At 37.8% G+C, this 14,001-nt stretch overlaps 1 protein-coding gene across 1 annotated transcript in view; it reads right to left on the minus strand.

Annotated features, from left to right (window-relative positions):
* Positions 1 to 14,001, minus strand: part of Chd8 (chromodomain helicase DNA binding protein 8) — a 50,277-nt gene that overhangs the window by 35,175 nt on the left and 1,101 nt on the right. Inside the window, 5 exon segments of the mRNA XM_047539446.1 lie at positions 3,806 to 3,920; positions 5,461 to 5,512; positions 5,515 to 5,845; positions 6,888 to 7,259; positions 8,372 to 9,429. Of these exon segments, the coding sequence (XP_047395402.1) occupies positions 3,806 to 3,920; positions 5,461 to 5,512; positions 5,515 to 5,845; positions 6,888 to 7,259; positions 8,372 to 9,214 (1,713 nt within the window). The 5' untranslated portion in view covers positions 9,215 to 9,429.

Raw genomic sequence — 14,001 nt, forward strand, 5'->3', positions numbered from 1 at the left:
AATATTTCTGGAAGGATATACAAAAAAATGGTAACATGCTGTCTCTGAGGAGAACTGGGAGACTACAAGCTGGGATTTAGAACGGAAGATTTTTGTAGTGTTTACATTTTTGTTCTGTTGTAGATTTAAAAAGTAAAATGCCAAATGTTCAGAGTTGAAAAAATTTTCAAAGTTCCAAAGGATTAAAAAAAATCCAATTATAATAATCATGATCTGCTTAGACTTTAACTTCTCTACTCAAAGATAAATATTCTTATCAACTTCCAGAAAAAAAATTGGTTCATGTACATATGTATACACACACATACTTTAAAAGCTATAACTATTGTACATACTATTATATACCTTGTATTTTTCATTTAATATTCCACGTTAGCTTACCCAATCTACTTCACTACTTTTTAAAACAGCATGAAATATTCTACTGTACAGATTTTTTTTTTAATCTTTCCACAAATGGACATTTAATTTTTTGGACATTTTTGCTTTTGCAAATATTGTTACTCTACGTGTATTACTTAATACTTTTGAGACTATCTCCATAAGGTAATTTCCTACATATAGAATCACTGAGTCAAAGTGTATTAACATTTTAAATTCTGCTATGTATTGAAAATTCGACTTGCTAAAAAGACTCAATTAATATTTTCATCAACTGTATGTAAAGTGCCTTTTTTTAAACTTAGTTGTCAATATTGGCATTACCACTGGTCACAAGCTGAACTATGCCGTTCTTGCTTCCCAAATTTATATGCTAAAACCCTAAGCCCAGTATCTCAGAATGGGACTGTATCTGAAGACAAAGCCTTTAAAGTAAGTTAAAATGAGGTCACTGAGGGGGCCTCTATTCTAATATAACTGGTGTTCTTTTGTCTTGTTATGTTGCCCAGGCTGGCCCTGAACTCCTGGGCTCAAGTGTCCTGCCTCAGTCTCCCAAGTAAACAGGACTAAAGGCATGTGCCTTCACACCTGGCTTGGTATTCCTGGAAAGAGGGGCCAAGGGCAGTGGCACACACCTATAATCGCAGTGGCTCTAGAGTCTCAGGCAGGAGTCTGAGTTCAATGCCAGCCTCAGCAATTCATTAAGGCCCTAAGCAACTTCATTGAGGTCCTGTGTCAAAATGAAAAGTAAGAAGGGTTAGGAATGTGGCTCAGTGGTGGTTAAGCACCCCTGGGTTCAACTCCCAGGTACCAAAACAAAAGGAAGTAAGGGAAACAGAAAGACAACAGAGCTGTGTGCCAACTGAGGAAAGACCATGCAAAGACGCAGCAAGAAGGTGGCCATCTGCAATTCAAACAGGTCTCAGGAGAAACAAGCCTGAAGATGACCCTTGCTAATCTTCAAAACTCTGAGAATATAAACGTCTGTAGTTTAAAGAACCTAGTCCATGGTATTTTGTTATGGAGGCCTTTAGCAAACTAGTTTACAGCTTTTTATATTTAACAAATCATTTTAGTCCTTGTAGTATAAAAAGTTGCCTTTAGTTTGTTTTCATTTAGCAAATGCATTAACACTTCAGTTATTTAATAAATACGTACATTATTCTTAATATGTTTTTACCATGAGCTAAGCACTGCTCTGCGTACTTTTTAAATGGTTGCCTTTAACTGTCATCATCACCCTACTAGTAGAGGAATGCATTTTACTAGAGAGGAAACCAAGGCACCAAGAGGTTGAGTAATTTGCTGAAAATGTCAATGCTAGTAAATAGTAGATTTAGTTGAATACCAAGAAATCTGGCTCTAGAGTTTATTCTCTTAACCATTATACTGTTCATGAATTTTTTTTATTGTGTCATACATAACTTTTGTACATCAAGTATACTAAGCTTTCATTTTATTTATTTATTTATATACTTGTTTTTTGATACTGGGGATTGACCCAGGGGTACTTTACACTGAGCTATATTTGCTGGTCCTTTTTATTTTTTGTTTTGAGAAAAGGTCTTGCTAAATTGCTCAGGCTAGTTCCAATTTGATTTCCTCCTGCCTCAGTCTCTTGAGTAACTGGGATTATAGTTATGTACAACTACATCTGGCCATGACTTCTAATTTTTAATATCTTTCTTACAAAGTTCTACTCCACTTGATCATTATTTTAAAAATTATCTATATTTTATAGAAAGTTTGATTTCAGTTTTTCAATTTAGACCTTTAATTACATTTTTGTATAAGTAGAGAAAAAAAATCCAGTACTCATCCTCACAAATGGGGAATTAGCTGTCCTAACATAATTTATTGCATAATCTTTTTTTTACACTGATTGAAAATGGTATTTTAATCATCTATACTAAACTCCCATTGTTAGCTGAGTCTATTTCTAGGCTTTATTATATTTTATTAATCAGTTATTTGTTCTCCAATTCTGAAGTCTTAGTAATTATTCTTTCATATTGTACTATAATGACGAGGGTCTTGTGCCTCATTTTCCTTTTCAAAAACGTCTTGGTTATTCTCATGTATTTATTTCCCAAATAAAAAGCCAAGTATCAGATTGTCACTGTACTGAATGTATATTAAGAAAGAAATGAAAGCTGGAGATAGAGTTCAATGGTAGGGGCCTACCTAGTATGCACGAAACCTTGGGTTTAATCCCTAGCATCAACAAAACATAAGCATGGGAGGAATTTATAAGTATTAATAGTACGAGAGGCACTCAAGGTTCATTTAGTCCAAAACTTCATTTACTGATGAAGAATTCAAACAACCTAGGTTAAGTAAATTGGCAAGGCTCACAGAACTATTCTGAAATACTATAGGGTTTCCTGAATCTTTTGTTTTTTGGGAGGGTGGGGGTGGTACTGGGGGTTAACCCATGGTTACTTTACCACTGAGTCACATCCCCAGCCCTTTTTATTTTTAATTTTGACATAGGGTCTCACTAAGTTGCTTAGGGCCTTGCTAAGTTGCTGACGCTCGTCTCAAACTTGCGATCCTCCTGCCTCAGCCTCCTAAATTGCTAGGATTACAGGCTTGGGTCGCTACACCTGGCTAATCCCTTGAATCTTAATACCAGGTTTTTTCTACAGTCAGAAACTAGAGACAAGATGGTACCATAAGGCAACAAATCAGACAGAGAATTAAAAGAATGAAGTTCTTCTGGTCTGGCTCAAACTCAAAAGGCAGAAAAAAAACTTTGGGTCTCAGCACACCAAAATTCAGTCAGAACCCAGAAGTATAGAAAAGGTAAGGCAAAAGGGACAGCTGGACGGTTCTAAGAGAAAGTAAAGTACTGGCACAGCCATCACCACAATCATGCATCATAATTTCCTATGATTTACTGTTTTTAAAACACTGCAATTTGGAAAACAAAAACAAAAAACACTGCAATTTGGAAAAATGAGTATTGCTCTTACAGTAATGTGCTTTCTGCCTGAAAAGATATAGAAGATAATAACCAGGTCCATCCACCTATTAGGTCTACTTCTCTGGTCCTGGTTTGTCAGCCAAAATTAAACATGATTTTTCTAATATTGAATATTCCTTATCCAAAATGCTTAGGACTAGAAGAAGTGTTTTGAATACTAAAGATCTTTTGATGTTAGAATACTTATATATAAAATGAGATATCTAGGGGATAGAATCCAAGACTAAACATAAAATTAATTTACATTTCATATATACCTTATACACTTAGCCTGAAATTAATTTTATACAATTATTTTTATGAGGTAAGTATGGAATTATTTTTTCTACTTCTGGTATCATGTTGGCACTCAAAATTTTGAACTTGCAGTATTTTGGATTTCAGATTTTTTAATCAGGGATGTTTAACCTATACTAAGTTCTTCAGGGATCTTTTTACCTGAATGCTGCTTTCTTCATCTTCCCGGGGTGATTGTGCAGGCATGACTTCCACATCTGAATTATCAGATGAGGTATTACGTTTTCTCTTCTTACCCACTACAGGAGTGATGGTGCTAAAAAGGAAAAAACAATCTCATTTTCAGTGTGGGCAAGAAAAATTTAGGGTAAGAAGACAAAATCAATCCAAAGCATCACATACTAAGGCTCCAGACAGAATAAGTGTTTGGATCTTCAATCTATGGGACACACAGCTATTGAGTATAATATTTGAAAAAAGAAAATATTGTGGTTTGTAAACAGACTGACCTTATACTAGATTTGACAAATTCTTGCTACCAATTTGTTCACAAATATATAATAGAAGGTAGCATAAGACAATAGAATGAAAACTGGACTAAGAATTAGAAGATCTTGCTGGGTGTGGTGGTGCACGCCTGTAATCCCAGTGACTAGGGAAGCTGAGGCAGGAGGATCGCAAGTTCAAAGTCGGCCCCAGCAACTTAACCAGGCCCTAAGCAACTTAGTGAGACTCTGTCCCAAAATAAAAAGTAAAAAAAAGGGAATGGGGAAGTGGCTCAGTGCCCCTAGGTTCAGTTCAATCCCTGATACTCCCCACAACAATAACAACAAAAAAGAAGCCTTGTTTTAGTTCCAGTTCTGACATTATTTGAACATTAGTTTTCCTTATTTTTAATAAGTACTGGGGGTAATACCTGTTCTGACAACTGTTATGCATCAAATTAGATATGAAACTTGCATTCAAAAAGCTGAAAAATTCAGTCAGGCACGGTGGTGCACACCTGTAATCCCAGAGACCCGGAAGGCTGAGGCAGGAGGACTGCAAGTTCAAGGCCAGCCTCTGCAACTTAGTGAGGCCCTAAGCAACTAGTGAGACTCTGTCTCAAAATGAAAAACAAAAAAAGAGGCTGGGGATTTGTCTCAGTGGTTAAGCGCTCCTGGGATCAATCCCCAGTACCAATAAATGAACAAATAAATAAAATTTTTAAAATAAAATAATAAAAAATACACAAAAGCTGTAAAATCTGCTCAGTAATAGAAAGCTTGCCTAGGACATATGAGGCCATGGGGTCAAATCCCAGAAAAAAAATTTTTAAAAACCTGAAAAATCCTGCACAGATAAAGCCTGAAGAATTTCAGGTAGCAGAAGTTAGTGAGAGAGAAAGGACATGTGGAAGAGAAACAGAACATTCAATTGTGATAAGAATTATTGCAAGCCATGGCTCTGTCAAATACTGTCAACTGCTCAAGGTTGACAGTATTTCTAATTCACAGATGAAATACAAGAAAAGGACAGCTATGTCTCCAGTAGATGGTTTAAGGAGTAGTGAGAAATCTCTTTCAATTATAATGATATAAAATTAAGAATATGTAAATACATATAGTCACAACTTTTAAATATAATCCCTAAGATAATGACCATCTATTTTTCCTGTGCTTTTGTGTTTCCTTTTAAAATATGCTAATTTGCAAATTTCTGTTTAATCATATAAGCATGAAGACACAGGTGAGAAAAGTCTTATTATATTCCAATCACCCTGAACTAGGTAGCTGTTAAATACAAGTTCCTCTTAATACCATTTAAAAATGAGTATGCTGCCTCAAAAGTGCCATCAAAACAGCAGGGTTACTCACTTTAGCTTACTCTTGCCCTTAGTTTTGGAGGTACCAGATGCTTTGCTCTTCTTGGCTTTTCCTCCTTCAATCTCTCTCCACTGCTCTTCTTCCTGCGTTTCTTCTCACCTTCCTCTTCTGGCCGAACACTGGGCAACTCATCCTCATTCAGGACTCTAGGTATGTTCTGCTCACCTCGGGCACGGGCCCTAGCAATGGCCTCTGCTACAATTCGATTTGCTTTCTCTTGCTTCTTCTGGTGCTCCAGCCTGCGGTTTTCCTCCATTCCTGTCTTTCCCCCAGCATGAGGAGCAGAGCTTGCTGGTGATGACAGAGCTGCCACTTCACTGGCACTTAGAACTTTAACTACAGAGAGCCCAGAGGAGGCCCCTTGGGAAGAGCCAGCCTGTAGGAATAAAGACACTAAATATTCAACATGTTTGTAGTTAAATGGTTTAAATAAAACCAGGTAGGCCAGAAACTAGTTCTCTATTTCTGTAAAAATGAGACTTAGAGTAAGTCAACGAACCTAGACATATCTAAAAAAACGTGTTTTTTGATGGTGAAGAAGTAAGAAAAGGCAAGAATTCTGCCAAATTAAACTTTAATATCCTTTTGCCATACTCTCATATTCATTATTTTAGAAAAATTCCAACCAACATAAACAATATTGGTCTTTGATCTAAATGTAAAAAAAAATTCAAATTAGACTCTTGGTCCACCTTTTTCATCCTTGAGTATGGGAGGAGTGATAATCATTTGACTATTTCTTTATCTTTCAAGCAAAAGGCAATTTCGAATTGTTTTTACTCCACATTGTGTGTGTGTATCTGGGCATATAGTGGGGATAGAACCTAGGTGTGTTGTACCCCAATACTTTCTTAAGATAGGGTCTCACTAGGTTGCCAAGGCTGACCATGAACCTACAATTCTCTTGCCTCAGTCTCCCAAGTGCTGGGATCACATATGCGTGCTACTATGCTCAGTTTATTTTACAATATTAGTACAAGATTGTAAATTAAACAGTTCAAAGATAAATACTCTGAATAAATCATCTTTTATCTCAAATCCACTCTCTAATCTTATTTATTTATTTTTGGTACTGGGATTTAACTCAAGAGGTGCTTAACCACTGAGACATAGTCCCAATCCTTTTTATTTTGAGACAGGGTCTCACTAAATTGCTTACGGCCTCATTATGTTTAAGGCTAGCCTCAAACTTGTGGTCCTCCTGCCCTAGCTTTCCGAGCTGCTGGGATTACAGGTTTGCACTCAACTCTCTAATCTTTAAATGATATTAAAATGCTTTCCCTGCGTGAAAGAAATGAAAGTCAGCATCTCAGTTCAGAGCCATAAATCTAGAATATCTTTGATCAACAACTGCTGAGGGTACTAGCAAAGGACTAAAAGAAGTGTTCTTTCTTTTCCTTGCTATGTAACTTTCTTACCTGCGGCTGTAGCACCATCTTGAGTGGTACTGAAAGTCTCTGTCCTGGGCTTTGTCCTGGTCCCATTATCTGAGCCTGCTGCACAGAGGAAAGAGTCAATGGCTGGGTTGAGGATGGCTGCTGGGGCTGGGGCTGCGATGATGGAGGTTGTGGTACAATCTGGATTTTCTGCTGTGGCTGCTGTACCTGCAGCTGGATAGTGACTACTTTGGCAGGTTGCCCCTGGGCGTTCTTGGCTTGAGTCAGGGCTGCCAGCTGATTGCCCTGTAACACTATCTTGCCTGGTAGACTCCCTAGTACGACATGCCGATGTCCTTGGGGACCTCCAGACTGTGGCTGCTGGAGGACCAGGGTGATGCGTTTCGATTCACCCTAAAGTGAGGGAAGGAAATTGCAAGAGAGGTACAAAATTAAAGAATGGTATACCCTGAAATGTTTTCACCAGTTTTCTTCATCCTAGATTCATAAATGAGGAGCAGAAGACATTTGTTCATCTTCCTATCTGTCCTGATAGAATTTTTTCTATAACACTTCTGCCCAATGGATATCAAGCCATTTTAAAAAAACTTCTGATGGGAGGCTATCTTCTAAGGCAGTCACTTCATTTTAGGAATCTGTTAAAACAAAAGTCCTTATATTGAACTGAAATCTGCCCCTTATAGGTTCTATTTATATGACTACCATCCACCCAATTCTTTTGGCTTTTTATTCAGAGGCAACAGAGCATCTGCTTTCTTTCTTTTGTTCTTGTTTTTTTTTTTTTTTGGTTTGGTACCAGGAATTGAACCCAGGGGAGCTTAATCACTGAGTCACACCCCTAGTCCTTTTTATATTTTGAGATAGGGTCTTGCTTCTTAAGACCTCACTAAACTGCTGAGGCTGGTTTTAAACTTATGATTCTCCTGCTTCAGCCTCCCACACTACTGGGATTACATGCCCAGCTAGAGCATCTGCTTTCTTATAGTGAAAAGCAACCTTTTCACTGGATAAAATAGAAGGGAGACAATCTTTGGAATAAGAATAGGAGAAAGATATATATAGTTTTTACAAGTTTTGCAAATAAACGATTTTTCAAAGATGTTTCTTTGTTTCCATAGCATCCTATATTTTTCATAAAACAATGTATCATAAGTTATTGTAAATTCTTGCTTCAAGTCTGTCTTTCCCAGCAGTAAGGGAGTGCTGTCCTTAAAGAGATTATACTGCTGTCCTTAAAGAGACTGCAAGATCTTTAAGGACAGGGACTGACTGTCTTATTAACACCAACTAGGCACAGGATAAACATATAAGACCTTAAAATATATGTTAACATTAACTGCTTCCACCTACAAAATAAGTATGTATGTGCCTGTCAGTGCTGATAAAAAGCAAAGATGGAATTTAAACAGACTTTCCCAGAGATAGCTCTCATGCGTGCTCTCTCTCACACAGTTGCTGGGCCCTCTATGAAACCAAAATTCACCTCCCCCTTTCACTCAAGTCACCTGGGTAGGTGTAGAGGTCAGTGTAACTGCAGGCTTCAGTGGGGGCCCTGTGGCCCCAGGGTTTCCAGCAGGAGCTGAACCCTTAACTGGCTGGAGGACCAGTTGTTTTACTGGTCTGCTGGGCTGGACAATGCGCTGAACAGCAGCCTGGTTCCCAGGGACCTTGGCGGCCAACACTGTATTACCAGAGACAATGGAAACACCTGGTCGAAGGGGCGTGCCGGTTAGCACTTTGGTAAAAGTGACTTTTCCACCATTGGCTGTGCCAGCCACGAGTGGTTGAGCTGTGCTGGTGATACCTTGGGCCTGAATTTGTGCCACATGGGCACCAGTGACTGAGGAACTTGGTGGGGCCTTAAGGATAACAATCTTAGGGGCTGACTGAGGTGGTTGTCCTCCAGCGCTACTAGAGGAGACAGCTGTGGCAGAGACACCCATGAAAGGATTCCCTTGGCTCAGGATCTCCTGGCTCTTGGAGACCTGCAAGAGTCCAGATGTTGGCGTCGATGTCTGTAAGACAGGTTGGGCTGGCTGCTCCTGGCTGGTAGGCTGAGTGGTATAATCATGCAAGGTTAAGGATTCTGGAGCTGGAACTGTGGATTCTTTGGGAAGTTCTGTGGGGGCTGTTTCCTCTGGTGGGGGGACCAGGTCACTTGATGATGAACTCCCCACATCACCACCTCCACCATCCTGGTTCATCTGATCCAAGGAGTCCAAAGAGCTTGGCAGTCCAAGGGCTTCTTCAATGGGGTCTTGGGTGACCTGGTTAAAGCTGTCATCAGTCAGAGAGTCCAGGCCAAATAAATTTGGGTCATCAAACAGATCCATGATGGGGTCTGCCATCTTGGGAAAGATGGAGGGTATTTCCTCACAGGCTAGGGAGGGAAGGGGAGGGGGGGTATTGGTTCTCCCCTCCCCTCCCCTATTAAGAAAAAAACGTACACAATGGAAGAGACTACTACTCTTCAAGTAAAGAGGCAAGAAACAAGTGCATGTCAGATTGTCCTGACCTTCATGGAGCAAGATGGCTAGGTCTTCTGAGGAAGATGATGGAACTCCTGTTGTGGGAATACAAATACAAATGAAAAATAAGCAAAGTTGATGACCTCAAGAGAAAATTTCTCCTTAGGTACCATCCTTACTATCGAATAGCATTAAATAATAATGAGAAGAGGTGAACATGAGGAAATAGGAAGACAGACATATAGTAGAAAGAATATCCACATTTCTGCTTCAAAATGAAAACTAAAAAAGAAATAAACCATCCCCTTTTGGGGCTTTTACATCTACACGCTTTGAGGCTGCTATCTGTCAAAGAGTATTCAGCTCTATCTGCTTACTTTCTTGTACAATTATCTTTCTTAGGTAGAGATCAGGAAATTCAGTAATCATTCACCTTTGTTTTCAGTTCTTAAATTGGCAGAATTCAAATATATACCACTAGCATTCCCACGAAGGTAGATAAATAATTCTGGATATATTTTATAAATTTTTCTTGAATTTAGATACTTTACTATTGGCAAAAACAGTCACCTTTTACCAAGCTTGTAGTACAATTTTACCCAGGAAGTTTTGCAAATTTTATCCTAGTTAACATATCAATTAACATATACATAGCATTTTGTTCTGATGTCACCTCCAGAAACCTTTCTCATAAGACCAAAAACTTCCTTTGCAAATGATTCAACATTTTAATTCAAATTTATATTCCTACTTTTCTCTTGCCATTTCCTACACATATTCTACATTCCAGTCCAACTAGTCTATGAAGTTCCCTTAACGTGATTCCGACCTGCATGACTTTGTCTATTATGCTGTAGCGTTTGTGTAGAACACGTCCTTTACCTCTTCATCCTTACCCCAAACATCTCTGAAAGCTGAAACATTATCCACCCTCAAAGCTCTTTTACTCCATAAAGTGAGCCCTGAAACTCTGCCCCTTTAATAACCAAATATGTGATGATTTGATCCCTTCACCTCCTTTAAACGCCCATACTATTATTTACATTTTTTTTATTATTTACATTTTTAAAAAATTATTTTGTTTTCTGGGTTTACACCTTATTAAAAGCACTTATATTAACATTTTACTAAAATGATTTGAGTGTCTTGTCCATATCCTCTAAAGACCCAAATAATCTCTTCGTGCAAATTATTAAAACCTGTCTGCTTCTCAAGATGCTTGTCTGTTATTTGCTGGACCATGCCATAAATACATAAAAATTAATGATGATTATGAATGTGTGCAATGTATTCCCTGTATAACCCTCCAACATGGTTTAGCTTGTGAGAAACTGAAATAATAATGAGACAAGGTAAATATTATTTGGAATAAACCATTCAGTCCTCACAGAAACTAAATGGTACTTATTAGCTCTAAGATGAGACAATAAATCTCGTTTTGAAACTGTCCTATAAATGGCTGAAATTATGTTTATAAAATCTGTATCTAAGGTTTTAAATTCATGAAAATAATGGAACAAAGAAAACTACAAAAGACAAGGAGTTCTTCCTTCCCTTTTCTTTCTTTTTTTGGGGGGTAGGGTGGGGTAGGGGATGGAGGATGGTACTAGAAATTGAATCCAGGAGCACTCTACCACAGAACTACATCCCCAGCCCTTTTATTTTATTTTAAGAAAGGGTCTTGCTAAGTTGCCCTGGCTGGTCTTGAACTTGGTCTCAGTCTCCAGAGTTGCTTGAATTATAGGTGTGAGCCACCACATCTGGCAAAATACAAGAAATTATATCATCATGTAACCAAATACATGAAAAAGGAGTATCTGTTCTTTGTCTATGATGTCAGTGTTTGACATTCAGGACAGTTTTACTTGATAAGACTACTTCTCCTAACTTTTGGAAGACAAACAAGAAATTTGTAAAGAGATAGGACAGACTTGACTGAAGACTTTTCCACACAACTCCTAAGCTGTACTTTTTCCTTTCCCCAGACCATCTCAGTTCTCCTCATAAAACAATACAATGTGAGTCAATATTCCAGAAGCTTTGACATAGAGAGAACAGACTCATCAGTAGTTCTATGTCAGCTGTTGACACATCAGTCAAATTACAAAGCATAAAAGGTATCTCCACTAATGTTAACAAGATCTTCCTAGATTCAGTAACTATAAGCTTTTCACATTTCAAGATCCATATTACTTCTCACTGCTGGTTAACCTATTCCAGAGCTATTTCAGCCTCTTTTAATATTGGCCCCCAAATTACTCAAATGGTGATGGGAAAAGTTATGTTTCTTAATTTAATGAAAATCTATTCAATAATTTTATATGTTTCCTTAAAACCATCATTGACTTTTTTTACTAAATAATGTCTTACTCTGCCACTTATCTTTCATCTCCTATTCAAATTGATAAAAGTTACACTAAAAATGTACTGGTAGATGTCATTCAAATCTACTGCACAAGTTTCCACCAACTGTAAGTTTAAATCATAACAGTTTATAATCTGTGCTTTCTTCCATGGGGTATTTTGTCCCTTTCACAAATCCTTGTTATTTATTCATCCATGCTCTTCCTTTTCCCCATAATGGCTCAATCTCATGCAGAGATCTCACTTTTTAATGGCAGAAACAAGGTTAACAGTTCAGTTTCTGAAATATTTCCTTACCCCCATGGGAGGGAGGAGCATAAGTTTTTAAAGGTCAATGCATTATCATTTACCTCTCCTTGCCCAATTTTTGGGCCAAACGTCTGCTTCTACTGGTTCAATCTAGGCCAATAATTAAAAAACAAAACAAAACATTTTCAGTGACTTAATGTCATAATATCAAGTACCACTACTTCATAATCCCAACTTACTTCCACTGACCTAATTAATTCATATGCATTTTTTTATCCTAGTCTTCTATTTCTTTTCCAGTTCTCATTTTCAACTGTCCTTGATTTTTACAAGATTAAACCTTTGACTCCAAAAAATTTAACTTTCTTCACCCCCTCCTTCTTTTACTTCTTGTGGGTCATCTTGGCTGCATCCATGTCTGGCCTATTCTACCAAGATTATCTATGTCATGAATTCTCTTTCCATGATTCAAATCCTGGTAATACAAATAAATAGATGTTAAGCAGTTTTCAAGGCAAAACAACTGCCCAGATGATGAAGTCTTACCACACTTTATCATATTAAGAACAAAGTCATAGGACACACTGATGCACACCTGTAATCCCAGTGACTCGGGAGGCTGAGGCTAGACGATCACAAGTTCAAGGCCAGCCTCAGCAATTTATTAAGGTCTTAAGCAATGTAGCAAGACTCTGTCTCAGAATAAAACAAAAAAAATTTTTTTTTTAAAGGGGAGGTGCTGGGGATGTGGCTCAGCATCCCTGGGTTCAACCCCTAGTACCAAAAAAGAAAAAAAAAAAAGAAAAAAAAAAAAAAGACAGCTTTGTCCTACCATTGCCCAAAACAGAAACATGCATGTACCCAAAAGGAGGTAAGAATTTAGTAATTGTACTTAAGTAACTTTCCATAATTCTAAATTAATGTCCACATTCATGACAAAATGAAGAAATCTTGGGGGATGAGAGTACAGAAAAGGAACAAACAGGTCTGTTAAGGTTGAAATTGAAGTCTACAAATCTATACTCCCCAAATAAATCAGTTACTGCTAGAAAAATATTCATTTATATATATATTTTATTATATATATTTTACGTAAATAGCCCTTCATCTCAGCTCCTTCAAGAGGAACTACTCTTTCCCCTCAAAGTAAATATAAACTGATGTTCTTCTGCAGCTTTAGCACATTTAATATGGTTCTTGTTTCAATGCCTTACACACACCCACACCCACCAAATACTGGGGACTGCCACTGAGCTACATCACCAACCCTTTATGTTTGAGACAGGGTCTCACTTAGTTGCCCAGGCTGGCTTTAAACTTTTGATCCTCCTGCCTTAGTATCCCAACTTGCCTGTGTCCCTTGGATTACAAGGGTACACCACCATGCCTAGCTTCTTATCACTGGTTTATATTTTGTCTCATCCTGTCCCATTTCTATAACAACTTGTCTGGGGGATTTTTACTTTAATTCTATTCTAAATTTTTCCATACCTTTTCAACATAGCAGTGATCCTCAACTATGGAATGGAGGACACATCCCTTTGGAAAAGTTAATGGGAACTGGGGGTTGGGGTGGCAGGTAGAGGTAAATGTAGTTTTAAAATGTATGTTCAATATTATAGTTTTATATTTGTAGCTTTACCCTCCTTGTTTAAGTTACTCTTATTTGGTAAAACTGGGCAAAATCTTCTGAACCTGTGAGAATCTGTAAAAACCTAAGATGGGGATTAAGAGAGGTTGAAGCAGAGAAAGCAGCATGCCTGGCTTGGAAAGGTTATGAACATCACTGGATAAGTTTTCATGGTTTCTCAAAAAGGAGTTTATCATAGTTCACTGTTTATGATGATGAGAAACACTGCAACAGAGATTATTCCATTGTCTAATAGATAAAATTATACAAACTGAACCACAGATATTCATTCTCCATTTACAGATTTCTTTGCCCATCCTCTTAAACAATAACAAACAAATGGCATTTTGAGCAATACTGACCTTTTTCTGTAAAATGCACTTTTAGAAAGTACCACTCATGCCCACTTAACTTCTAGCTGCCC

Source organism: Sciurus carolinensis, chromosome 2 (assembly GCF_902686445.1).
Source record: "Sciurus carolinensis chromosome 2, mSciCar1.2, whole genome shotgun sequence".
Classification (NCBI taxonomy): Eukaryota; Metazoa; Chordata; class Mammalia; order Rodentia; family Sciuridae; genus Sciurus; species Sciurus carolinensis.